This window comes from Pimephales promelas, chromosome 3 (assembly GCF_988280905.1).
Source record: "Pimephales promelas chromosome 3, fPimPro1.hap1.1, whole genome shotgun sequence".
Lineage (NCBI taxonomy): Eukaryota > Metazoa > Chordata > Actinopteri > Cypriniformes > Leuciscidae > Pimephales > Pimephales promelas.
In genome coordinates this window covers 37,457,109-37,485,049 of record NC_142771.1, presented here as the reverse complement: position 1 = coordinate 37,485,049, position 27,941 = coordinate 37,457,109, and the positions used below count along the sequence as shown (strand labels likewise).

At 39.2% G+C, this 27,941-nt stretch overlaps 1 protein-coding gene across 5 annotated transcripts in view; it reads left to right on the top strand.

The window, feature by feature from the left end:
* The window catches only part of LOC120464551 (uncharacterized), a 43,187-nt gene extending 15,246 nt beyond the window's left edge, over positions 1-27,941 (top strand). The window contains exons 3-7 of one of the 5 annotated variants that reach the window (XR_016155203.1): positions 8,744-9,323; positions 13,401-13,503; positions 17,264-17,332; positions 23,794-23,916; positions 25,732-26,391. Coding sequence is in view for 4 of the 5 variants with exons in the window: in XM_089128844.1 (XP_088984970.1) it covers positions 8,744-9,323; positions 13,401-13,503; positions 26,903-27,017 (798 nt within the window). In the remaining variant the exon portion in view is untranslated. Of the gene's footprint in view, positions 1-8,743; positions 9,324-13,400; positions 13,504-17,263; positions 17,333-23,793; positions 23,917-25,731; positions 26,392-26,902 lie in introns of those variants that run through there. The other 4 variants (XM_089128846.1, XM_089128845.1, XM_089128844.1 and 1 more) reach the window with 4 other exon arrangements.

Genomic DNA, 27,941 nt, shown 5'->3' with positions numbered 1-27,941 from the left:
CAAACTGTTATTATTATTATTGTATTATTTGACCATTGGTATTGACTGGTTTAAGTTATTTTATTGGTATAGGTAAGGGCATGGGCTAAGGCCTAAAATGCACCAGAATGCAGGAAATCACATCTACTAAATTCAAAATTTTCAGGGGAGGAACCCCCAGACCCCCCTCTTATTCAGCCCCCCCTACAATAATTGTCACCAGCCGCCACTGCATACAGGCACAGAACATACTAGCCAACGGCCAACTAGAACGTGTGTTCAAGCGCAAGGTGTTTGGGCCCAGACGCAGAAGCTAATAAGGAAGCTCGCTAGGTTTTTCTGAACACATCTAAAGTTCCAGGCTGCTTCCGAAATCACACTCTCTCTTGAGTAGGGTTGGGTATCGAGAATCGAGTATCGATTGGAACCGGGACTAACTTTTCTTTTTTCCCGGAATCGTTCAAAAGTTAAAATTTCGATTCCTAGTTTCGATATTCACAGTCCACCAAGCAGAAGAAGAAACCGCTGAACAACACCAACGAAGAAGCGTCTACCGGAAGTGTCGGCATAACCGCGCGAGTCGAACATTAGTACCTTACGTCGGCGGTCCAAAGTGTGGCTTCACTTTTCTAAAAATAACGAAATCTCGGCAAAATGCAAAATTTGTGACAAAAGGAGTATTTGTGACAGGAGTATTTCCTTCAAAAAGGATTATTTCCTTCAGCAAGGCCGTTGGTTAGCAAGGTTAGCTAAACTTTTTTGACCCTGCCTCTTAAAAGAATCGGAATCGAGAATCGTTAGGAACCGGAATCGAAACAAGGAATCGGAATCGGAATCAGAATCGTTCAAATTCAAACGATACCCAACCCTACTCTTGAGTAGGTACTCATTTTCAATAAGTAATTACTCCATGACCGCTATAAAGTATGTCTTGTTTAGCATGAATGAAATCTGGACGTACTACAATCGTCATGTTGTCATTAGCATGTGACCTACCAGTTACGTCACTTCACTGACATTCACAAATCCTCTCCTGTGGCCTCATGGGACAGTTAAGCATCCATCGTATGCACACTTCAGAATATCGCCGGAATAAGTAGCTCATCCGAGTAATTGTCTCTCTTATAAGAACTTTGAATTCAGACACACTACTTTTGTCACATACTGATTTTCGCCTACTATATAGTAGGGAAGTATGCGATTTCGGATGCAGGTCTTGTCCTTTCAGCCACAAGTGGTGATGTCCCTTAACTAAACAATGGTGTAATGCAGAAGAGTATGCTAGTAGGCAGACACTGACTGTACATGGCGACTATGAGCCTTGTGAAACAATGACCTTTTTGTAAGAATTCAAAGCAGGGCTGAAGGTCTCGTGGAGAATTCATTTAGTGCAAATGCTTTCCATAAATGAGTAATACAATGAGCGCCTATTCGAGATGCTTTGGCACACTGCTTAAGTATTATTTGCTTGCTAGCAATATGGAAATAAGGAAGTGAGGATCATCTTTACATGAATAACTGACATTTAAAGCGGCAAAAGTGTTTATATATATATATATATATATATATATATATATACTGACAAAATGGCCCATCACTGTCGCCCTCAAATCAAATTAGCCACAATTTATGTTGCTGTGTCAGTCGGAACGATGCGTTTTATATATTTATCTCTATATTTGATAGATATGTGACTCAAGAGACATAAAGCCATTAAGCCTTGATAAAACCTCAGGATATGTTTGTATTGGTGATCTGATCTCTCACACATGTATTACCCTGGCCTCCATACAGAAGGTCTGTGGCAACATCTACATTTTCCAGAGGATCTAAGATGACCGTTAAGCCTTAGATGACATCCTTTGCCATCTGACATCATCACAGGTTGTTCATGCTTTTCTAAGAGCATCAGGACTAATGGACTGTTGGCAGACATCACCGCGAGGAAGAATCCGTCTAAAGCTGCCCTAATTCCCTTGCCGTCTTTCATGTGTTTGTCTCGGGACAGAGTGCTGCGGGACATTAGGTGACTTTATTTAGGTGTTGGAGGAAAAGGAAACCATTGTGAGATGTTGATTCCATGTTGTAAACTGAACTCTTCTGGCTCCATATAAATATGTTGGGATGAAATGTGTAACCTCACATCAACTGAAGTCTCAGTTATCACTAGTGTCAGAATTTGTTATGCTCTTAAAGACAACCATTTCTATAAAAAACAAAACGAGCAAAATTTTAAAACTGTGTATTGGCAGTGTTTACAATAGACTTTAAGCATTGTTTGTTGAAACTTGATTTCTATGGTGATCAGCAGCATGTTTTAATGCTGTTGAACCTTGCATGTGTGCCAAGTTCCTACGTTGCTTATCAACCATAAAGAGTCTAATGTACTATATAATTTGGCGGACTTATTAGCTTATCGTGGCTAATTGCTTTTTAAAAAACACACTAAAATGTGTTTTTTAAAGGTGTAATTCACATACATTATCACACTCTCATTAAAAATGCTGTGTTGTTTCAACTCATGTTTGGGTTAAATATGGACAAAACCAAACCATTGGTTTTAATTAAACCTAAATTCTAGGTTTGTCCCTATTTTGTGTTTTTATTGACATTTGGGAAAGTAAACAATGGGGAAAAAGTGGGTGCACCATCCTTTTGCACAAAATATGGGCTAACCCAACTGTTGGTTTAAAGTAATAGAATTTAGGTTATTTTAAAGGGGTGATGAACTGAGAAATCTAATTTTCCTTGAGCTTTTGACATCTTGGTCATCATATTATAAGAATATCCTGTAAGTTTCAGAACTGAAAACGTCCTTGTTAGTCCAATAAAAGCTTTTATTGACACCAGCCTCAGCAAACGACTCGTTTTTCAAAGTGGGGAACTATGACGTCAAAGAGGGTAAAACACCACCCCCGCAGAAGAAGATCAACGCCTACTTCAACACGGCCGGTTTAGCCCCGCCCACTGATTCGTGCATTACAAGCATAGCTAAATAACATAGATGCCTACCTCGTGATGACAAACCGGATCAAGCTACTGATCACTCACAGCAGTGGGCATTTACCTCCAAGTCTTCAGTGCGAGACGCCCATAAAAACCGAGCATTTTTCAGCTAGGCTCAAAACTAGGGTAGAAAATAGCCTATTACTTATTCATTGTGATGTTTTTGAATGCAAAAACCAAACAAACGTCAAAAGTTGACCTCAGACAACAATATAATAAAATTTAAAAAGCCCATTCATGACCCCTTTAAACCAATGGTTGGGTTTGACCCAAACATGGGGTTGAAACAAGCCAGTACAAATGGGTTTTCAATAAAACTTGGTTGGCTATGTGGTAAAAACCCAAAAAATCTTTTGAAATTGGAGATACCTGACTAGAGAAAAGGGTTGATGTCTTCCCTTTTGTTGAATAAACATCCAGGTAACAGAGAGAGTAAACACTGTTCAATTTACATATACCATAGACATTGTAGAAATACAAAGCGGGTTAAAAATCAATGAATTTGATGGTTTAATTACTGGCCTTTTGGATTTGTCTCTGCTGTGCTCGGTCGTTTGACTAATTCGTTTGACTACTTTTCTCTGCTCTGGAATCTGGTAGCAGACTTTTTCAATTTGAGGGTTTACCCGCACACATCAGAAATTAGTTTGTGCGAGCTGGAATGCTGGAACCATCTGCTGGTGTTTAGCGGATGCCAAAATTCTGATAGCGATAAACTTTGGTTTCAGGGAGGGAAAAGAGTTTGCTATTCTGGTAGCAGCTGTGTTGTCATGTTTTGCCATTCATCATTTTCATTTGGTGGACAATAAAATGCACAACGACAATCCCTCAGACTTGAATTGAAGGAGGGACCAAAGCCAGATTGGTCATAATACCAGAAACTTAGCAACTGAACACTTACTTGTATTTCACCCTAGCAACTGCAGAATACCTTAGCATGGCAACCATTCAGAAAATCATAACAACTGCATGGAAACACTAACACCTCAGAATACCTTAGAAAATGCATAGCAACACCCTGGAAACTACTCAATATACACTAGCAATTGTGCAGCAGCACGATCAACCACTCAAATTAACATAATTCATAACAACACCCTGACAACCATTTAGAACACCCTATAATTGTTCAGCAGCACTAATAATCACTCAAAATTCCTCCATGCATAGCAACACTCTGGCAACCACTCAGAACACCCTAGCAACCACATGATGTTGCTAGAACACATTAACTCGGAATATCTTAATGCATAGCAACACCCTGGCAACTCAGAACACCCTATAATTGTTCAGCAGCACTTATCACTCAAAATTCCTCAATGCATAGCAACACCCTGGCAACCACTCAAAACAGCCTAGAAACTGCACAGCAGCGCTATAAACCACTCAAAATAACATAATGCATAACAACACTCTGGCAACCACTCAGAACACCCTAGCAACCACATGATGTTGCTAGAACACATTAACTCGGAATATCTTAATGCATAGCAACACCCTGGCAACTCAGAACACCCTATAATTGTTCAGCAGCACTTATCACTCAAAATTCCTCAATGCATAGCAACACCCTGGCAACCACTCAAAACAGCCTAGAAACTGCACAGCAGCGCTATAAACCACTCAAAATAACATAATGCATAACAACACTCTGGCAACCACTCAGAACACCCTAGCAACCACATGATGTTGCTAGAATACGTTAACTCGGAATATCTTAATGCATAGCAACAACCTGGCAACAACTCAGAACAGCCTATAATTGTTCAGCAGCACTTATAATCACTCAAAATTCCTCAATGCATAGCAACACCCTGGCAACCACTCAAAACAGCCTAGAAACTGCGCAACAGCACTATTAACCACTCAAAATAACATAATGCATAACAACACTCTGGCAACCACTCAAAACACCCTGGCAACCACTCAGAACACCCTAGCAACCATATGATGTTGCTAGAATACGTTAACTCGGAATATCTTAATGCATAGCAACAACCTGGCAACAACTCAGAACACCCTATAATTGTTCAGCAGCACTTATAATCACTCAAAATTCCTCAATGCATAGCAACACCCTGGCAACCACTCAGAACAGCCTAGAAACTGTGCAGAAGCACTATCAACCACTCAAAATAACATAATGCATATTCTGGTAGCAGCTGTGTTGTCATGTTTTGCCATTCATCATTTTCATTTGGTGGACAATAAAATGCACAACGACAATCCCTCAGACTTGAATTGAAGGAGGGACCAAAGCCAGATTGGTCATAATACCAGAAACTTAGCAACTGAACACTTACTTGTATTTCACCCTAGCAACTGCAGAATACCTTAGCATGGCAACCATTCAGAAAATCATAACAACTGCATGGAAACACTAACACCTCAGAATACCTTAGAAAATGCATAGCAACACCCTGGAAACTACTCAATATACACTAGCAATTGTGCAGCAGCACGATCAACCACTCAAATTAACATAATTCATAACAACACCCTGACAACCATTTAGAACACCCTATAATTGTTCAGCAGCACTAATAATCACTCAAAATTCCTCCATGCATAGCAACACTCTGGCAACCACTCAGAACACCCTAGCAACCACATGATGTTGCTAGAATACGTTAACTCGGAATATCTTAATGCATAGCAACACCCTGGCAACTCAGAACACCCTATAATTGTTCAGCAGCACTTATCACTCAAAATTCCTCAATGCATAGCAACACCCTGGCAACCACTCAAAACAGCCTAGAAACTGCACAGCAGCGCTATAAACCACTCAAAATAACATAATGCATAACAACACTCTGGCAACCACTCAGAACACCCTAGCAACCACATGATGTTGCTAGAATACGTTAACTCGGAATATCTTAATGCATAGCAACAACCTGGCAACAACTCAGAACAGCCTATAATTGTTCAGCAGCACTTATAATCACTCAAAATTCCTCAATGCATAGCAACACCCTGGCAACCACTCAAAACAGCCTAGAAACTGCGCAACAGCACTATTAACCACTCAAAATAACATAATGCATAACAACACTCTGGCAACCACTCAAAACACCCTGGCAACCACTCAGAACACCCTAGCAACCATATGATGTTGCTAGAATACGTTAACTCGGAATATCTTAATGCATAGCAACAACCTGGCAACAACTCAGAACACCCTATAATTGTTCAGCAGCACTTATAATCACTCAAAATTCCTCAATGCATAGCAACACCCTGGCAACCACTCAGAACAGCCTAGAAACTGTGCAGAAGCACTATCAACCACTCAAAATAACATAATGCATAACAACACTCTGGCAACCATTTAGAACACCCTGGCAACCACTCAGAACACCCTAGCAACCATATGATGTTGCTAGAATACGTTAACTCGGAATATCTTAATGCATAGCAACAACCTGGCAACAACTCAGAACACCCTATAATTGTTCAGCCGCACTAATAATCACTCAAAATTCCTCAATGCAAAGCAACACCCTGGCAACCACTCAGAACACCCTAGCAACCACATGATGTTGCTAGAATATGTTAACTCGGAATATCTTAACAATGCATAGCAACACCCTGGCAACAACTCAGAACAGCCTAGCAACTGCACGGCAGCTCTATAAACCACTCAAAATAACGTAATGCATGGCAACCACTCAGAATACCTTAGCAACTGAATAGCAACACTGACAACACAGAATATTTTTGCCATCGCATAGCAATGCCGCTCAGAGCACCCAGCAACAGCTTTGCAACCCAAGAGCATTGCATCATTCAGAATGCCTCAGCAAATTTACAGCAAGGCCTAGGCATCCACCCGAAAAACCTAAACATCAGGAGGAATGCGGCTCTGTTAGTTTTATTTTCATTCTTGTCATTCCCTTTCACCAGCTTGGTGACTTTCTGAATCACCTAATCTAATAATGGCACAAATCTACAGTTAATCCTAAATTTAACCTCTCTGGATAACCTTAATCCCCACAGACTCCAATTCAATCCAGTATCTACTTTGCTCGTGTATGATGTAAAATGGTACTGCGGTACGAATAAGGCCATCTTATCAAGTATTGTAGTATTAGTACAGGTTTCAAATCCTTAGTAAGTTTGATTTAACAATAGTAGGTGTGTGCCTCCGCGTTGCTAGTCGGGAGAAAAGTGTGACTGGGGAAAGTCCACCAAGGAAATGGTCAAGAAGTCACTTGGTAGTTGGAAAGCTTGCACAGCTGTTACTTGCTGGGTTAATGTACATGTAAGTGGTTGAGTTGAGAGCATTCATGGCCAGCAGAAGCGGTGCTGTGTGTTTGGACAAGCTCTGTCCCCTTGTCATGGACAGCAGGTGCGTATTAAGGCTGGAGCGATTGCAGTTGACAGCTGTCACACAGATGCTCTATTGCCCTCCTTGGGGGGTTTGTTTGGATTTTAAAAAATTATATTCGGTTTGTTTAGGGTTGAGGTATGTTTTGGGTTTAGATTAGATTTGTTTTGTTTGGGTTTAGTTTTTTGGAGGTTGGTTTGTTTTTCTTTATTTAGGGTTTTTGCTCATTTTGTTTGGAGGTTTAGTTTTATTTTGTTGTGTTATGTTTTGTGGTTTGTCTATCTTTTGGGGGGGGGGTGCTTTTTGTGTTTTTGTTTGAATTCGGCATATTTGGTGTGTGTGTGAGAGAGAGAGCGCCCTCTGGCTTTCAGGAGCAGCATTTACAACTGATCACAGAGCCATAGTTCACTTTGCAAAAACGTGTCTGGTTTAATTTTGATTAATCCACAAGTTTCCTACGCCCCATGAGACCTTGCGTCAAAAGTGGGCGCGACTTCCGGTTCGACGTAAACAAAGCGCGATTTGACATGCTTGACACTCGTTCATTCTACAGTTGACAGTCATTCAAGTTATAGCGATCCAAACTAGCTAACGATGTGGGAACACAACCTCAACGAAATTCAAAAGGGTGAAATAACAGTACCTTTACCCTCCGCAGTAGTTGGTTGGGAGTATTATAATAACATTATTAATAATCAATACTCATCAAGGCATGGTGACAGACAGTTGTGCGAGCTGACAAACAATTAAAATAAAAAATACACACTTAGTCATTGTGCTTTGGAGTTTATTCAAAATTATAAATGAATGTGCTGCTTGAATACATTAACTGGCACATTCTGTCAACACAGGCTTTGATCCAGAGTTTAGGTGTAACATCAGTAGCGAACAGCCAATCACATGCTGATAGAGTTTATAGAATATTAAGAATTTAAACAAATGTACACAGGAAGATTCGTCGTCTTTTGGGAGGTGATGGAAACTACAGTCGTTGGCAGGATCAGAGACGGGCTCTGGCAGGATCACTCTGATTTCGTTTTCAGCTTATGTTCAAAACAATCACGTTTAAGCCACTGAATTAGTTTAGTCCGGTTATACATACAACCGCGAACAGCACATGTTGTCCCTGAGCTCCGTAACGACATCTCTCATAAAGATTTGTGTCTTTAAATAGTAAAATAATTCTCCGAAAAACAGCTAGCCTCTTCGCTAACTAACACACAAAATACCATTGGAATGCTACTTCCGCCGCGTCACCGGAAGTTTCACCCACTTTATTTTTTACAGGAGCGCCCCTCGGAAACTTGTGGATTGGGCAGCCCTAATACCTTACATTTACTGCATTATCAGCTGTGTTTGACACTGATGCATATACTTGACAAAAAAAATACTATTATTATATTGCTTTACTTCTGATTTCTACAGGCAGCTCCAGAGCCCGAGCCTGTATCCAAAGCAGTCGTAGAATCTGCACCTGTGGAAGAGCCCATCCCAGTGCAAGAGCCAGTGCCTGAGCAGGCTCCCGTCAAGTCACCAGAACCAGTAGATGCCCCAGTAGAAGAGCCAGTGAAGGAGTCTGTCCCAGAACCAGTGACTGCGCCAGTAGAAGAGCCAGTGAAGGAGTCTGTCCCAGAACCAGTGGCTGCCCCAGTAGAAGAGCCAGTGAAGGAGTCTGTCCCAGAACCAGTGGTGGCTGCCCCAGTGAAGGAGTCCGTCCCAGAACCAGTGGCTGCCCCAGTAAAAGAGCCAGTGAAGGAGTGTGTCCCAGAACCAGTGCCTGAACCTGTCCCAGAGGTGCCCGTCCCTGAACCCACCCCCGAACCAATATCAGTGCCTGCCCCAAAAAAAACATCTGCACTCCGCTCAAAACCTGTTTCTGTGCCAACCCCTGAACCAGCGCCCGTCCTAGAACCATCATCCGCACCCGCCCCCGAAGCAGCATCTGTGCCCGTCCCCGAGAGCTCACCCGTGGCCGAATCCCTTCCAGAGGTCCTAGAGAATAATGGTATGATGCATCGGTACTCTTAGGGTGTGTTTACACTTTGTTTTTTTCTTGGATCTTTTGTTTAAAAAAAATACAATGATACATTTAGTCCTGGTTCACTGAATGTGTAATGTAAGACACAAAACCACTTTTTAACTTAAAGACACAAAACAAATTAAACCGCTTTTATATTTTGCGATGGGACAAAACAATGCTGTGCTCTGGTCTGAATGCGGTCACATCTTATTACATCACCTCCTGTTTTTGTCTCGTTTAGATGGCTGTGGTCCGTGTAGCTTTCATATTTCAGTCTAACCTTTTCTGCAGTCTCGCTCTACTTGATTCTCCATGCATGAACTTACTAGTTCAGTAGTTTCAGTAAATGATGCACAATTAACTGCAACTAACTTCATGCCAAACCAGAATCCTCATTAATATTACTTCAAAGTTTATTACACAGTAACATACTTGCGAAACACTGGTACCCACCATTTGTAAAAAGTTTAGTTTGAAGTTAGGTTTGGGGTTTTGTTTTTGATTGTTTTTGTTTGGGGGTTTAGGTTTGTTTTGGGGATTTTTGTTTTTGTTAAACAAAAGTTTACTTTTTTTAGGTTAGTTTTGAAGGGGTTTGTTTTGTTTTGGTTTAGGTTTGTTTTGCTTGAGGTTTGTTTTTTGGGAGGTTTTGTTTAAGTTTAGTTTTGGGGTGTTTTGTTTGGGGCATTAGTTTTGTTTTGTTTAAGGTTAGTTTCGGGGGGTTGTTTTTGATTGGTTTTGTTTGGGGGGGTTTGTTTTGTTTAAGGTTATCTTTGGGGGTTTTGTTTTTAAATGGTTTTGTTTGGGGGTTTAGTTTTGTTTGAGGTTAGTTTTGGAGGTTTATTTTTGATTTGGTTTTGTTTGGGGGTTTTGTTTTGTTTAAGGTTAGTTTTGGGTTTTTGTTTAGGGCATTAATTTTGTTTTGTTTAAGGTTAATTTTGGGGGGTTTGTTTTGTTTGGGGCATTAGTTTTGTTTTCTTTGAGGTTAGTTTTGGGGGGTTTGTTTTGTTTAGGGCATTAATTAGTTTAGTTTAAAGTTAGTTTTGGGGGGATTGTTTTTGATTGATTTTATTTGTGGGTTTAGTTTTGTTTAAGGTTAGTTTTGTTTGAGATTAGTTTTGGGGTTTTGTTTTTGATTTTGTTTTATTTGGGGCATTAGTTTACTTTTGTTTGAGGTTAGTTTTGAGGGGGTTGTTTTGTTTAGGGCATTAGTTTTGTTTTGTTTAAGGATTTTTTTGGGGTTTTGTTTTTTTATTTTTCTTGTTTGAGGGTTTAGTTTTGTTTTGTTTTTGTTTAGCACGTTAGTTTTGTTTTGTTTGAGGTTAGTTTTGGGGGGGTTGTTTAGTTTAGGGCATTAGTTTTGTTTTGTTTGAGGTTAGTTTTGGGGGGTTTGTTTTGTTTAGGGCATTAGTTTTGTTTTTTTTAAGGTTAGTTTTGGGGGGGGTGTTTTGTTTGGGGCATTAGTTTTGTTTTGTTTAGGGTTAGTTTTGGGGGGTTTGTTTTGTTTGGGGCATTTGTTTTGTTTAGGGTTAGTTTTGTTTAAGGTTAATTTTGAGGTTTTGTTGAAGGTTAGTTTTGGGGGTTTGTTTTGTTTTGGGCATTAGTTTTGTTTAAGGTTAGTTTTGTTTTGTTTAAGGTTAGTTTTGGGGGTTTGTTTTTGCTTTTGTTTAGGGCATTAGTTTTGTTTTGTTTGAGGTTAGTTTTGGGGGGTTTGTTTTGTTTAGGGCATTAGTTTTGTTTTGTTTAAGGTTAGTTTTGGGGGGGTTGTTTTGTTTAGCGCATTAGTTTTGTTTTGTTTAAGGTTAGTTTTGGGGGGGTGTTTTGTTTGGGGCATTAGTTTTGTTTTGTTTAGGGTTAGTTTTGGGGGGTTTATTTTGTTTGGGGCATTTGTTTTGTTTAAGGTTAGTTTTGTTTAAGGTTAATTTTGAGGTTTTGTTGAAGGTTAGTTTTGGGGGTTTGTTTTGTTTTGGGCATTAGTTTTGTTTAAGGTTAGTTTTGTTTTGTTTAAGGTTAGTTTTGGAGGTTTGTTTTTGATTTTGTTTAGGGCATTAGTTTTGTTTTGTTTGAGGTTAGTTTTGGGGGGGTTGTTTTGTTTAGTGCATTAGTTTTGTTTTGTTTAGGGTTCGTTTTGGGGGGTTTGTTTTGTTTGGGGCATTTGTTTTGTTTAAGGTTAGTTTTGTTTAAGGTTAATTTTGAGGTTTTGTTGAAGGTTAGTTTTGGTTGTTTTTGATTGGTTTTGTTTGTTTTGTTTAAGGTGAGGTTTGGGGGTTTTGTTTTGTTTAGTTTAAGGTTAGTTATTTTTTTGTTGTTTTTTTTTGTTTGGGGTATTAGTTTACCTTTGTTTGAGGTTAGTTTTGGGGGGTTGTTTTGTTTTGGGCATTTATTTTGTTTTGTTTAAGTTTAGTTTTGGGGCTTTCTTTTGGAATTTTTGTTTGGGGGTTTAATTTTGTTTTGTTTGAGGTTAGTTTTTGGGGGTTTGTTTTGTTTAGGGCATTAGTTTTGTTTTGTTTAGGGTTAGTTTTGGGGAGTTTGTTTTGTTTAGGGCATTAGTTTTGTTTTTTTTAAGGGTAGTTTTGGGGGTTTTGTTTTGTATAAAGTTATTTTTTGGGGGGTTGTTTTTGATTGTTTTTTTATTATTTGTTTTGTTTGGGGGTTTAATTTAGTTTTGTTAAGGTAATTTTAGGATTTTTTAAGGTTTTGTTTTCATTCATTTTAATTTCCTTCTTTTGGGATTTTGGTTCGGTTCTGGGTTTTGTTTGGTTGGTTTGTTGTCCTGATATTTAAAATCATATTATTTATGCTAACACAGAACTAGCATTATTAAAATCCAAAGTTAGATTTGTAAACATTAGTCAATGCTCTGTGAACTAATATGAACAATAATTCGATTTTTTTACTAACTGACAAAAACAAAGTTTAACAAATGCTTTAAAACACGTTTTAGGTCATGTTAGCATTAACTAACATAAATAAATGATGAGACCTTATTGTGAAGTGTGACCAAAAATTTGATCACAAATGAGATGAAATGAGGAAAATGTTATAAAGAAAGGCTCCTATTTCGACAAGGAGCCATTTCCTCTAGGAAATGTATATTCTGGAGGGAAAGCATTTATATGCATCCCTTTTCTTCACATTCCTCTCGTCATGTCTGCCCGTGAGCAGCAAGTTTTATTATACTCCATGAGAGCGAGTGTTTTCAGAGCAGGGCTGTAAGTGCTGGCAGAGATAAACACTCATGGGGCGGCCCACTCAAACACACAGTCTCTTTGTGCTCTGCGGCTGTAAATTGACGCCAATGTGTAACTGGGTCCCGGTCACACACTTGCTTTGTCCTCCCAGCGGTACATTGGCCTCTAGGTTGCGGATTCTGCTGTGTTTACATCAGTGGGTCTGCTCAGATATAACCCCAGTTCGCAAAGGAGCAGTGTTTGCAGTGCCAATACATGTCAGTTTATGAATTATAACCGCAACAGACCCAGTTTCAGCAGCAGATATACTGCAGATATGAAGTGCGTGTGAAACAGGGTTCAGCCGTCAACAGCATGTACAGACAACCTTTATCCTCGAATTAATACTGCCTGCGCCAATAACTTGACAGGCCTGCAAGTGGATTAGGCTGGTAGGTTGATAATCTGGGTTAGGAACCAGACACAGGAAGGGTTGGACTCTTACGTGACACTGTCTTGTTGTCGGACACTTTTAACACCTGCGATTTGCATACAGATGAAGTGTGGTCAGGGCCGGATCTACCATACGGCCAATCTGGGCACTTCCCAGGGGCCCTTGCGCAGAGAGGGGCATAGTTATCCGCATCGTTCAATGAGTGGGTGTTTACCGAAAACATCGTTCCAACGAACATTCGCAAACAGCATCGCTAAGTTGTGTATTTTGAGTGACAGCTCTCGAGGTCAGAGGTAGAGTTTCTAGATTACAGAATCAGAGAGAGATATGGGACAAATAATGTGTTTTTACATTCAAGTATGAAAACCTGTTCTAGTAGAGAACAGACCAGACTTTCTCCTCTTGTCATTTGATTGTTAAATGTGCCGTCCTCTCCTTCAGATGTGGCCGCCGCTTTAGTGGCAGACGAGGGCGAGGCCGGTAACAAGAGGACCGCCAAGTTTGAGAAGAGAATGACCAATGCAGAGATGGAGGAGGAGCAAAGGTCAGTGTTCCCCTTCTCCCTCAATCCATCCACAGAAACACAGCAGCGAAACTGCATCTCACTCTTTTCTACTTCATATATGTCTTAGAAATGCTTGAATCCAAGTGTGTAGTGTGTATGTGAAGTGTGCAGAATGACACTTTTCAGCCAGAATGACTCGGCAGTGTGTTGAATTGTCCGGGTGTTTATGAATATGCAGCCGACGCGTGCATATTTTAGAGGACTGCAGTAAAGGACTTGTGTCAGGTGTCCTCACTTGGGTTTCAGGAACGATATTTTCACGTTTAACATAAATGCAGTTTACTCTGAAGAAGTGTGTGTTGTTTATTCTTACCACCTAAACCAAACGTTTTCAAAGCACATCACCACAGGCCTATATAATATAATGATGAAGTAAAAACAAAGTCAAAACTATAAATTAGGTTCTATTCACAAAACATTAAATATAAATATATATTAATATTCACATATTGTGATTAATATTAATCAGATCTTGGCCCAAAGCTCTGCTTCTGTGAAGTCTATAACTATTATTAACTTACTATTACTAATAATAAACTATTATTATTATTAATGGTAATAATAGTAGGTATTATTAATATTGGTAATATAATAATGGTCGTTAATATTAGTATTATTATTACTATGAATGGTGGTAATAATAATGGTATTTATTTTATATATATATATATATATATGTGTGTGTGTATATTTATATGTGTGTGTGTGTATATATATATATATATATATATATATACATGTGTGTGTGTGTGTGTGTATATATATATATATATATATATGTATATATGTGTATGTGTGTGTGTATATATATATATATATATATATATATATATATATATGTGTGTGTATGTATATATGTGTGTATATATATATATATATATATATGTGTATATATATATATATATATATACACTCACCGGCCACTTTATTAGGTACACCTGTCCAACTGCTCGTTAACACTTAATTTCTAAGCAGCCAATCACATGGCGGCAACTCAGTGCATTTAGGCATGTAGACATGGTCAAGACAATCTCCTGCAGTTCAAACCGAGCAACAGTATGGGGAAGAAAGGTGATTTGAGTGACTTTGAACGTGGCATGATTGTTGGTGCCAGAAGGGCTGGTCTGAGTATTTCAGAAACTGCTAATCTACTGGGATTTTCACGCACAACCATCTCTAGGGTTTACAGAGAATGGTCCGAAAAAGAAAAAACATCCAGTGAGCGGCAGTTCTGTGGGCGGAAATGCCTTGTTGATGCCAGAGGTCAGAGGAGAATGGCCAGACTGGTTCGAGCTGATAGAAGGGCAACAGTGACTCAAATAACCACCCGTTACAACCAAGGTGGGCAGAAGAGCATCTCTGAACGCACAGTACGTCGAACTTTGAGGCAGATGGGCTACAGCAGCAGAAGACCACACCGGGTGCCACTCCTTTCAGCTAAGAACAGGAAACTGAGGCTACAATTTGCACAAGCTCATCGAAATTGGACAATAGAAGATTGGAAAAACGTTCCCTGGTCTGATGAGTCTCGATTTCTGCTGCGACATTCGGATGGTAGGGTTAGAATTTGGCGTCTACAACATGAAAGCATGGATCCATCCTGTCTTGTATCAACGGTTCAGGCTGGTGGTGGTGGTGTCATGGTGTGGGGAATATTTTCTTGGCACTCTTTGGGCCCCTTGGTACCAATTGAGCATCGTTGCAACGCCACAGCCTACCTGAGTATTGTTGCTGACCATGTCCATCCCTTTATGACCACAATGTACCCAACTTCTGATGGCTACTTTCAGCAGGATAATGCGCCATGTCATAAAGCTGGAATCATCTCAGACTGGTTTCTTGAACATGACAATGAGTTCGCTGTACTCAAATGGCCTCCACAGTCACCAGATCTCAATCCAATAGAGCATCTTTGGGATGTGGTGGAACGGGAGATTTGCATCATGGATGTGCAGCCGACAAATCTGCGGCAACTGTGTGATGCCATCATGTCAATATGGACCAAACTCCCTGAGGAATGCTTCCAGCACCTTGTTGAATCTATGCCACGAAGAATTGAGGCAGTTCTGAAGGCAAAAGGGGGTCCAACCCGTTACTAGCATGGGGTACCTAATAAAGTGGCCGGTGAGTGTATATATATATGTGTGTGTGTGTGTGTGTGTATAAAATAAATACCATTATTATTACCACCATTTATAGTAATAATAATACTAATATTAACTACCATTATTATATTACCAATATTATTATTAATAATAGTAATACCTAAAAAAAAACGATATATATTTTTTACGATAATAGTTGCTATTGTTATTATTACATTATTAATATTAAGGATAATAATAATGGCAGTAATAATAATATATTTGTTGTATCATTAAAGGTAGTAATAATACTAATAGGTGTAGTCATTTTTTGTATTATTATTAATGTTAATTAATAAAAGTTCTGTTTATTGTTGGTTCATGTTAGCTCAGGTCCGTTAAGTAGAAAATATACCATGGTCTGTCTGAATACTCGATTCTGATTGGCTGGAAGGTGTGCATTAAAATCGTTGGTCCCACTTTATATTAAGTGGCTTTAAGTATTATGTACTTACATTGAACAATTATTAAAATGTATAATTGTGTTTCTGTTGTATTGTAAAACACTTTTGCTGCTATTGAGGTGTGATACGGGTAAGGTTAGGGACAGGTGTGGTGGTATGGGTCGGTTTAAGGGTAGGTTAAGGTGTGAGGGATGGGTCAACTGTGTAATTACATAAAGTAATTATAGCTGTAATTACATGCTGGTATTTTTAAAATATAAGTACAATGTAAAAACATGTATGTACACAATAAGTCCATTGTATCAAATTATTAATTTCAATGTAAGTACATAGTACTTAAAGCCACTTAATATAAAGTGGGACCAAATCGGTCAACACACAGGTAGTTCCAGTCAGCTTAATCACATTTTATATTAATGCGCTGCTTTCACACACACATCAATTATGTGTGTGGACATTTTAATGATATTTGAGTAAATGTTCAACTTATGATTGTCTAAGAAGGTGAAATACTTTAGTTTTTCATTGTTAGTTAGTTCATAACTAATATTATCAAATGGAACATTACCATTATTATTTTTATTAGACTCTTATATGCTTGGAATCGTTTTGTTAAAGCGACGAACCCCTGCGTTGAATGTGTGAGTTTTAGTCCAGTACAGAGAGGGCCATTCTTGTTCCTCCCCCTCCTTTGGGCCCTGTGTACTTCCTCCAACCACCCCACGGCTAACTGTGTGTACGTGTGTGTGTGTGTGTGTGTACTCACATTATCAAGCACTCACATTATCTGCGGCAGACTCTCTGAGTTTGCTGGAGTCTCGGGCTCGCTCCGTCTGCGCTGGGTGCGGTCTGTTTACCTGATAAAACATGCAGATTGAGTGGTGGAGGATCTGACCTAAAAAAGCAGATACGTGAATGTAGATCGGCATGCAGCACCAGAACATTTTGAGATAGTGCGGTCTAATTTAAAATGGACTTAAATCTAGTATTTGTAGTAGCCTAGCCATAATTAGCTTAGCCGCATGCTAACTGCCCAACTTCAGGTGTTGTCAGAGTTGCTAATGTCGGCTAATGTCACTTTTTGAGATGATTTCAACGATTCCCTTTTGCAGAAGTCACTAGTGTGCATCTGTGTGGCTGTAGAAACGGTATGTACATAATATCCTCTGCTCCTGCCCTTTATCTTTGCAGGATAGAGTTGACAAATGACTTTACCGCTCTTTAAACAGCACCAGGCAGTATGCCTGTGTCAGACCTCTGGTAAGGTATAATTTACTTCAGTTTGACCCCCTGACACCCCCACAGTCTCACCTCCCCCGCCCCGTCCCATCCCCCGTCACCTTGTGCTGCTGACACTCAGGGTGTAACACCAATATCTTCCCCTCCACTCACTCACTCACTTTCCCTATTCAGTGACCTCTCAGTGCCACTGACAACTCGTGTCCTGACATGTGCTGCTGGGTTACTGTTATTCACATTTTTATTTCAGGATTCTTTTGAGTTGATGAACAGAAACACATTGAAACTCATTAAACAGTTGGGGGTCAGTAAGAATTTTTATTTTATTTTGTCGGGGGAAATAAATAAATAAAAGAAATGAATGGTTTTATTCATCGAGGATCAAATCAAAATCACAGTAAAGACATTTATAATGTTACAAAAGATTCTGTTTAAAATGAACGCTGTTCTTTTGAACTTTCTATTCATCGAAGAATCCTGAAAAATGAATGAAAATGAACTGTTTTCAGCATTTTTAATCATTATTCATGTTTTTTGAGCACCATATTCACACATTTAGAGTGATTTCTGAAGGATTGTGTGACACAGGAGTAAATTACACTTTACTATTCACATACAATTATTTTAAATTTTCATATTTAAAAATATTACTTTTTTAGGGCGTTTTCACACCTAAAACCAAGGTCCAAACCAAAGTTCATATTTTGATAAATTTTATACTTTTCAGAAAGTTTTGGTTTGGTTTCACACTGCAATTATGCGAACGTACTAAAGAACTTTATGCGACATACTTGCGTCCTGTCGTCATCATCTATAGACGAATCCGACGAGCGTTCTGTGTAGGCTGCCATCTTGTGGCGACGCCATTACTGAGCTGTTACACCGGCATAGACATATGCACCGGTATGTAAACAAACCTCGGTGATAACGCGAACGCACCCTCGATGACAGCTACAGCCAGGCAGAATGACTTGTTGGGTTGATGATGTTAGACAGTGGCCTCCAGTCACAGATGAAGGTACAAACGATCTTACAGATTATTTATGAAAATAGCTTGGCAAGTTAGCTAGGCTTACTTTTGCTAACTAAAAGATCTGTTCATTTGGCAACAATAAATAAATGAATCAAATCAAATAAACAAATTCATGTTTTTCATTTGTGTCCATTATTTATCTAATTTTTACATTGCAACGGGCAAGGGTAAGGTAACGTTACAGCTAGAAAGTATACGTAATATCGACCAATTAGTGTTTTTAAACCATGGAAAGAGGTCAATATAACAGCGGGAGAACATTTATGTCACATAACGTTACATTTAGCTCAGGAAAGCCATTTAATGACCATAGCATGTTAATTGAATAGAAAAAATAGCAAGAGAGGAGATTTTGCTGATCACATAATAACATATTTATTATATTTTTTTACTTATGTCATTAAATAATTGTTATTATACGCAAATGTCCGCGTCTTGTACTCGCCCAGGAAATCTGTGTAAACCGTACGGCTCCAGACAGGGGCAGTCGACCCGGGGTATTCACAATGTTTTCTCTTCAAAATTGAAATTTTACTGCCACCATTGAAACAATTTATAACGTAAACTGTACCCACTCGACATTATACAAGGGCTAACGTTGTAACGTTAGTGACAGTCGTAAATCGCGGGCTGTTTATTCCAGTGGACGCAAGTTGCAACTACAACAATAGGAGGCAATGGCGCAACGCTACCCAGCAACAGCTCAGTAATGGCCCCCGCTTACTTCCGGTAGTTTCGCCGATTGATTAGTTTAGTAAATGGACTTGCGTCTGACGTCTGCGTGTTGTCAATTCGGCGGGTAACTTTGACAACATGAACGAACAGATCCATATAGTTCCAACTATTTTTATTTTTGTGGCATAATTACCTGCAGCACCAACTATACACAAGGCTAGTTCAAATTCGCCGAATGAACGTCCTCGTCATGCGAACATTTTATCGTCGCCGGCAAGAAAGGAGAAGAAGACTGCAAGTTGACTTCTTATGTCATCAGACCATACTTCAATTAAAAACCTCGTCTCCTCCTCTCCCCATGTGCTACACGGCTCATTTCTCCTGCCACCTTCTGTCTTTTCGGCTTTTTGGGAACCACCAGAACTTCCTGTAAAAGGTCTGAAATTTCGAACCATACAGAAATGCTTTCACAGAAACGAACTTAACCTTTGTTCAGTTCAATCCGGACCGAGATTACCTCTTTTCGTCGGACCAAATTTCATCCGTTTGGTCCAGACCGTGGTCTGGGGGAGGTTTCACACCTGTAGTTTTGATTCTGACCAAACTGAAAAGTCTGAGGCCCCGTCCACACTGCTGCATTTTCGTTTAAAAACGGAGACCTTTTGCTATGTTTGCACCTCCCGTACAGACTAAAGGCCTGTTCACACCGGGACGAATTTCGCACGCGTTATACGCTGACGTTTAACGCCTCGTGACTAAACAAAGGGCCCCAGTGCCGACGGTTAAAACGCCATGCGTAAAAGCGTAATTTTTTTTAAAAACGCCCTGGGGTTCTTTTTTTTAGTTTGACGCACTGCGTCAAAAACTATCCGACCAATGAGATTGCCGCTTTTGCTCATGTGTCTGGAGCCTCTGAAGTTACAGTAAAACACAACTTGGGGGCGCTCAAACACAAAACGGTCTTGCCGAACACACATATGCAACGGCGAAGAAGATATACACCAAGTAGCGTCGCCGTCTACACAGCCAGGAAGAAATACGACGAGGAAGATGCGAGGCAAGATGAATGAAGAGCTGCTGTTCTCGTTGGTGCTAGAACATAAAGAACTATATGACAAACGCGACAGCGAAGTATAAACATTTTGATAAAAGAAAAGTGATATGGAGTGGTATTGCAGAGCAAATTGGCGCCATCTAATGTCAGGGAATGAATTTTCATGTTCACTCGGCTCATCGTCAACGAAAATCGCTTGGGTGTGAACACAAAAAACGTGTTGAAAAACGCTGACGAATAACGCGCGGCTGATATTTGTCCCGGTGTGTACGGGCCTTAAAAACGAAGACCTAAAACGGAGAAGTTTAGAAACGCTGCAGCTCCGTTTTGCGTTTTGAATCTCCGGAGGGCGTTTTAGTGAAGACGGGACAAAACGGAGGAGTTTAGAAACGATGATGCAGAGGCTCACGCTCTGCTCTATGATTGGGTGTCATCAGTCATGACGTGTCCTTCCCTGATTCGTCAGCCTCTGTTTACACAGGCGCGCGCATGCCCAGTGTTGGTGAATGGTCACGTGATCCACGTTTTCAGTCATTTTAATGTGGACGGAGATCAATTCTAATACGCAGATTAAACGCTGGTGTGGGCGGAGATCGTATTCGTTTTAATTCTCCGTTTTTAAACGAAAACGCAGTAGTGTGGACGGGGCCTGAAATCTGGACCAAACAGGGTAGGTGTGAAAGGGCCCTTAATCAAATATATGCAGCCTTGTTGAGAAGAGACTTCTTTAAAAACAGAAAATCTTACCGATCCAAAACTTGGACACTTAAGCCTGCACAGTTAAAAATACCTGACATGTGTCTGTTTAAAGGAGTTATTTTGAAGCATTAGTTGATCATGTTTCTAGTTAACGTGATTCTGGACTCCTGTGTGAACCCGAGGAGAAGTGACTTCATAGTTCACACCACCAGAACACCTGCTGGGTCATAGACACTGGACACAAATGATGAAGACGAGGGACGTTAGTGGCATTTGAGCGCATGATTTGCTATTTTATCATCAAGATGATACAGGGACTTGCAGGCATTTGTATATGTAGCTCGGGTGTCCATATGTTTTTTGCATTACCTTACATTTACTTCCATCCAATACAAAAAAGAGTCGAAATGGTAAATAAAAGGTCATGCAGTGAATTGTACATATAACATCCAGTTTCCGGTGATTTAACTATCAGCCATGTTTCCATCCACTTTTTTTTATTAGCAATTTGTAATATCACATAAACAATACTGGATGGAAACGCCAAGAATCCAAACACTAAAATTGCACACATTTGAGGTGGAAACATTTATCTGAGAAGACATGCACATTAACTGAATAAATTCCTTATGTACAACAAAAAACTCACGTGACTTTTTCCTCAACAAGAGGATGTGATTGTATAACTGGAGTGACCAACGGACCAATCACATCACGGCATTTCAAATGTGTGTGTGATCAATTCTGAAATGCTGAAAAGTTTGTTTTCGTCACACGATTACATTCCCGAACGCCATGACAGCGTTTGAAAGAGGAAAAAAACATGATCCATTTTTATTACGGATATTTTGTGGCAATTCCCCAGGAAGTGTTGGATTTGTCCTCTTGAAAACAAGGGACGTAAAAGCTGCTTTATTAATTTCCAATAGAAACATATTACTTTCGTTAGGATTGCTGGTAACATTACACCTACCTTTTAAAATTTGATATGAGAACATGTTTGTGGGCATTTCATTCTGAAAAATGACTGTGTTAATAAAACCTATTTCATTTTAATTCAACGTCCTTAAATTCAAATTAGTTTTAGTCAGGGCCCGAGCACTAACTGAAACTGTTAGGATTATTTTATTTATTTATTTATTTTTTTTCTGTGAAGTAAGCGCCATTTTCGCGACCGCAACATCCTCAAAAACTCACCAAATTTGGCACGCATATCAGGACTGGTGAAAAATTTCATAATTTGTGGGTTTCGCAGATGGCTAGCGCCACAGACTCGCTAGCGCCATCTAGAAAATTGGAAAAAATTAGCCCCTCGTCCACGTTCAACCTACGTGCACGAAATTTGGTGGGGACGTGCATCATATCAAGACGCACAAAAAACCCTCAAGAACCCATACCCTAAACTCGACAGGAAATCCGCACATTTTGAATTTGGCTGCCATTTTGGGACGTTTTACACATTCCCCGCCGCATGTTTGACCGTCATGTACGAAATGTCTGTGGTACATCTACCATATCCAGACGTGTAAGTCTCTTACAGCGATGCCCTAAACTCAACAGGAAGTCGGCCATTTCTAATTTTACCGCCATTTTTGGATGATTTACCAACCCGATCTCACGGGAATTCGTACGAATTTTACGAGGTGGCTAATTCGTAACAATTCATACGACCTCACTCGTACAAATTAGTACGATTTTGCTAAATCGTACATATTTTACGAATTGGCCAATTCGTATGAATTCGTACGAATGACCGACCCCTGATCCCGCCCCTAAACCTAACCATCACGTGGGTTTAGACAAATCGTATGAATTCGTACGAGTGAGGTCGTACGAATTAGCCACTTTTTAATCACTTGTACGAATTCGTACGAATTGGTCGTGAGATAGGGTAGGATTTACTCATTACGCACTTTAACGAACTCTTCCCAGGAATTTAGTCGGATCTACTTCACATTTCTGCTGTGCCTTCTAAAGGCATTGACGATGAAAAGTTGTGCTATCTGCTTGTTTTCGTCAATGGGCGTGTCCGAGGCGTCGACGATTCGCCATGAAACAGGAAGTTGTTGTAACTTCAGTGTACATCCTCAGACCTGCGCGAAATTTTATACGTTATACAACAGTCCCGCCCTGAACACATGTACATGCCGAAATTAGCCCACAGTCATAGCGCCACCTGCTGGCAACAGGAAGTGACCTTTAACGAAGCAGCCCCCGCCGCACGTTTGACCTTCATCTACGGAATTTCTGTGGCGTAAATGAAGTGCGTAGCAAATTCACAGCCGCACCGGCTGAGCTCCAGAATATGCAACGTGGCCGCCTCACACCCCGACGCGCTACAGGTGCGAGGGCCCGCCCATCGCTGCTTGCAGCTTTAATTTTGAATGCAATTGTTTGCAACCTATATTCGTATTCATTTCTGAATAATGCACGACCCCGGCGGTACATAGAGATTTACTCAACACATTTCTGTAATGCATTATTATACATGTGTGTCAGCATGTCGTAATTTTCTGCTGATCAAGTAATGCATACATAATCGCTCTAGTGATAATAGATTTTCAAAGGTATATGTAGAAGAGATTGACTGTACCTTGAACAAATAACAGAATATATTATTCAAAGTAGGGAGGCGAGCTGTTTAATGAAGCTTTTCACTGTAGACTTCCTGTCTGTGTTTCTTTGCATGCACGTTTGCACCGTTCTTGAGCTCGGCATGGGAAACAATGGCACATGTAGAAAATATAAAAGGGATCATATCATAAATTTATTTATTTTTTTATATATATATATATATCAAATTTTTCATCGAGCCTCTTTCCTTTGAAATGAACAGTGTTTCTTAACCCCTCAAGTGTGCATCATTGATGTGTAAATGCGGACAGTCATGTGTTGATACACACTCTTTATCTCAAGGGAGAATTGATTCCCCGTGACGTGTCGCCGCTGTGGGTCACGGCATCATTTGGATATGCCGTAATCGACTAAATCTGATTGCATGAAAACCAATGTGTTTGCTAGGACACTTTACTAACATGACTACAAGCGTGTCTCCTGAATGTTTCCACCGCCTCCAACCGCTGCTCGACTAACACGCTCGGCCAAGCCTTAACCAGTAACATCCCAGCGCCAGAGCTGCCAACGGTGAGTCACACGCTCCTTCATCGATTCATCTCTCATAACTCAGTCTTTATGATGTTCACTGAAATCAATGGCTCGACTCAGTAGAGCTGCACTGTGTAACTTTGTCTTTTGGCCCCCTAGAGGTTAACAACACTGCATGCATTTTGTGGAAGAACATTGTTATGGATGTGCTTTGGCTGTGTGTGACTGCACGGATGAATATGATTAATCCACTGCTCATAAAACATTCACCTCTAGGCTTACATTTACATTCATTCATTTAGCTGACGCTTTTATCCAAAGCGACTTACAATTGCTATATACGTCAGAGGTCGCACGCCCTGGAGCAACTAGCGGTTGAGTGTCTTGCTCATGGACACATTGGTGTCTCACAGTGGATTCGAACCACAGTGGATTTGGGACATAGCTCGTTTATCTTTATAGATTTGTTTTTCTTGCAGTTTTAGAGTAAAACGTGTTTTTTTTTTGGAAAATAGTATTTCTGTGCATTATTTTTTTGTAAACTTTTTAAAACGTTTTTCACTTTAGCAATAATCTGCCAAGTGTCGTCTTAGAAAGCATTCGTTTATCAAGTTGGAAATTAAATTCTATACTCCAGTCTATGCTCAAAAAGTTAATAAATGGATTATAAATACAGTGTAAATATAATTTAGTACCATAAAATTAAAGAAAAAAAAACATTTTCGACTTAAATATAGTACATTCAAAACATGTTTTGGAAGAAGCATTGATGATGTATTGACTATTTAAATTGTTAATTTTGAACAAAAATGTTGCGTAGTGTACCTTTAATATGATTAGAAAGAAATTACAGACATTTCAAGGAGAGACACTGTTGTTTTTTTCAGGCACTGGTCAATTTTGTGTCTTTGGGCTTTTTTTTTTTGCTATATTTTCTGCGTATGTAGATATTGATTACAATGCATGTCTTTAAATACCGTTTTCTTCAAATGATTTTTATTTTCTCCTTCACTGAGCCAGAAATCTCACTTTTATTCCTGTTTACGTGTTTTTACAGAGGTGTTTGTTCATATCATTTTCATGTATTGTAACATTTTATTCTAAAAAAAAATATATTTTTGAAATTTTCTCAATTCTGACTGACCATTCTCTGATTTATGGCGTGATAAAAAGAGAAATCCCCAAAACCCCTCTGTAAAAAAAAACTCTAATGTATCAACAAAATGAAAGAAGCTAATTTTATGCAATATTTACATTATTGGACATTTTAGTGCATGTAAAAAAAACAGATAATGCTTCATTTGCATATTTAAACAGAATGTAATGCAGAACAATTGTTTTACTGTGATCAATCAGTATGGTGAAATCCATTAGTTACTCTATTGACGTGAAGTGTCTTGCTATTTAATTTAGAGTTGCTAGTACTCATGCTTTAAAAAAACAAAAAAAAAACATTTCAGTGGGGTTCTATATAGAACTCTAGGGTTCTCGACTCAATTCTAAAGAACCCTTCATGCCAAAACAGTTCTATAAGGTGAAATGTCTTTACTTAAACGTTTTCTAGTGAGGAAGTATGTTAAGGAGCTGTTTAAATCCTAAAATTTCGAATGAATTCAAAATAAATTGATTTTAACTATAAATCTGTAAAATGATCCCATGATGTAACCTCTAAAAAGGTCTAGATATGAAGCGCCCTTTAGGGTTCTGTACATGTAAGTGACTGGTTTTGGCCTATAGTCTTGTTTCTCTGAGGTTTGAATTCATGCGTATGTGAAAGGAGTGTGTGTGTGTCTCAAGAAGTTCATGTTTACTGGTTTATGAGACTGAATATTCTTGTATTTTTTTATTTTTCAGAGTTCCCGAGTGAGCAGAAATCGTGTGGAAAAGTGTGTCCCCTAAAAATGAATCTCGAGGACCTTTGTGAAGCGACTTCTTCTTCGTTTGACTGTCTCTGAAATGTTGTGATGGAAACTGGGTTTTTCTTCTGTTTTCTGTACAGGCTACTTTGCATTTCTGCCTGTGAATAGCAAGCTTCTTAAAGCAAAACACCAAAGAACATTAACATATGAATATTGTATGTTCCTGCTCTTCTGAAATACCATCACGCCCCCTTGTGGACACACACACACACACACACCGCTTTGACCGTCACAGGCTGATGGGAAATGTGCTCACACTGCAGAGTCACACGTCTGTATAATGAAATGCAGAAGCCATATAGATTTTTCTGTTGTTGGTAAAGTTAAATAAATAGGTGAATCTCAAAATCATTTAATTGTCCAGGAGACATTTCACCCCAGAATCAGAAGAGATTTGACTTTCTTTTTGTTCTCTAAAAAAAAAAAAAAAAAAAAAACTTTTTTTTTTGCATGCTTTTGCAATGTTTTTTTTTTTCTGCATTATCGTAATGAGAATATAATTTAGGTTTTGCTGTGAAATGTGACTTTGACAGGGTTTCGTGCGATTCATCCTATGGCTTTTGTAATATCAATTACAATAAAGCGCCAAATTTGATTAATGTCTGTTGTGGCGTCATTTCATCTGATACACCAAAACAAAAGTAAATGTTTCAAATATATTTTTCAAATTAATTTAATTTACTTAAAATCCCCTTGTTGAGAAAATCATGTTTTTTTAAACGTTGTTTATATGGCGTTTTTCATATGCTTTAAAACAAACTATGTGCAAATTCATAAGTCGACAGCATTGCTGAGTATTGTATTGTTGGTGTTTCTGACGTGTCAAACTACCTAACCAATCAGATCAACGTGTGATCGTGGATCTCTGAGCGGGGCTCATTTGCATATTCATAGCACCGCGTATACTAAATGAGGCAAGGGTGTCGAATTACACTCAAGATAGTTTGAAACATGAAGGGGAAAAATATGTAATTTTGGTGAATTTTAAGGAATGAAATTATTGACTACAAGGGATATTAAGCCCGTTTTGAGCCGTGAGTGAAGAAGGCTGCAGATAGCGCTGTGTGTGTGTGATTATTGTTTATGCTGTTGTGTTTGTGTCGTAGGGTTCAACAGGAGCAGCTGGCTGCCATCTTCAAACTCCTCCGAGAAAACCAGGACACATTCGGAGAGATGACGGAGGGAGACGTGGAGGAACAGCTCAAACTTTACTCTCTTTAGTCTAAACACACACACACAGTTTGCAGAATATGGGCTTGTCACACTGCACTTGCCCCTGAGGTAACATCTTTAGCACTCGTGTTCTGTTAAAGACTGACATACTTTTGGGTCACAGACACCCCAGCTGTGTGTCAAAGTAATAATGTGTGTGTGAAAAGTTCAGCTTGATACCCTGACTTTATCCACAACACACACAATCACTGTTTAAAACAAGACACAAGTAGGCTACTGTTCAGCTGTGGTCGTGAGACTAAGTTGTAGCCTACATCCCCTCATATTTTATATTTTAGTGCATGACTGGGAAATGTAAATTGTCTGCATTAGCATTCTGGTTTTTCTTTTGGTGTTGATATGAATTAATGCTTCATAACCATTAAAATCTATTATATAGAGTGAAAATGGCATATAACTTTGTTCATATTTACTCGAATGTATGTATCTATATATAGCATTTGCTGTTGTTACTGAGATTGTTCTCTATTACACAGTATTGGGGAAAGTTACTTTGAAAGCAGTGCATTACAATATTGCGTGTGTGAGACACTCTGAAGGTTCGGTAGTGGCAGTTTCGGGTAGAGAAATAGGTTTTGTTTTAGATTATTTCTTTATGTTTGATTTATCAAAGGCGTTTTCACATAGGTGTGTATGTGTGTTTTTTTAATCGATCACTCGCAGGAACATAAAAAAACATGCAGCAGTAGTATTGTGAAAGAAAACATCCCTGCTCAGCCGTGTCTTGACTTGTCTTGGCTTGTTCAAGTATTAGAAAATAATATAGATAACCCCAGGAGGACTCACTAAGAAAGTATGTAATTGTGTTACTTTTTATGGAAAGTAATTTGTTACGTTAGGCTGGACTTGCTTGTTTGCTTTTAAATATTAAAAAAGGTTATATTTTTGGCAAATGTCAAGCATGTAAATGTA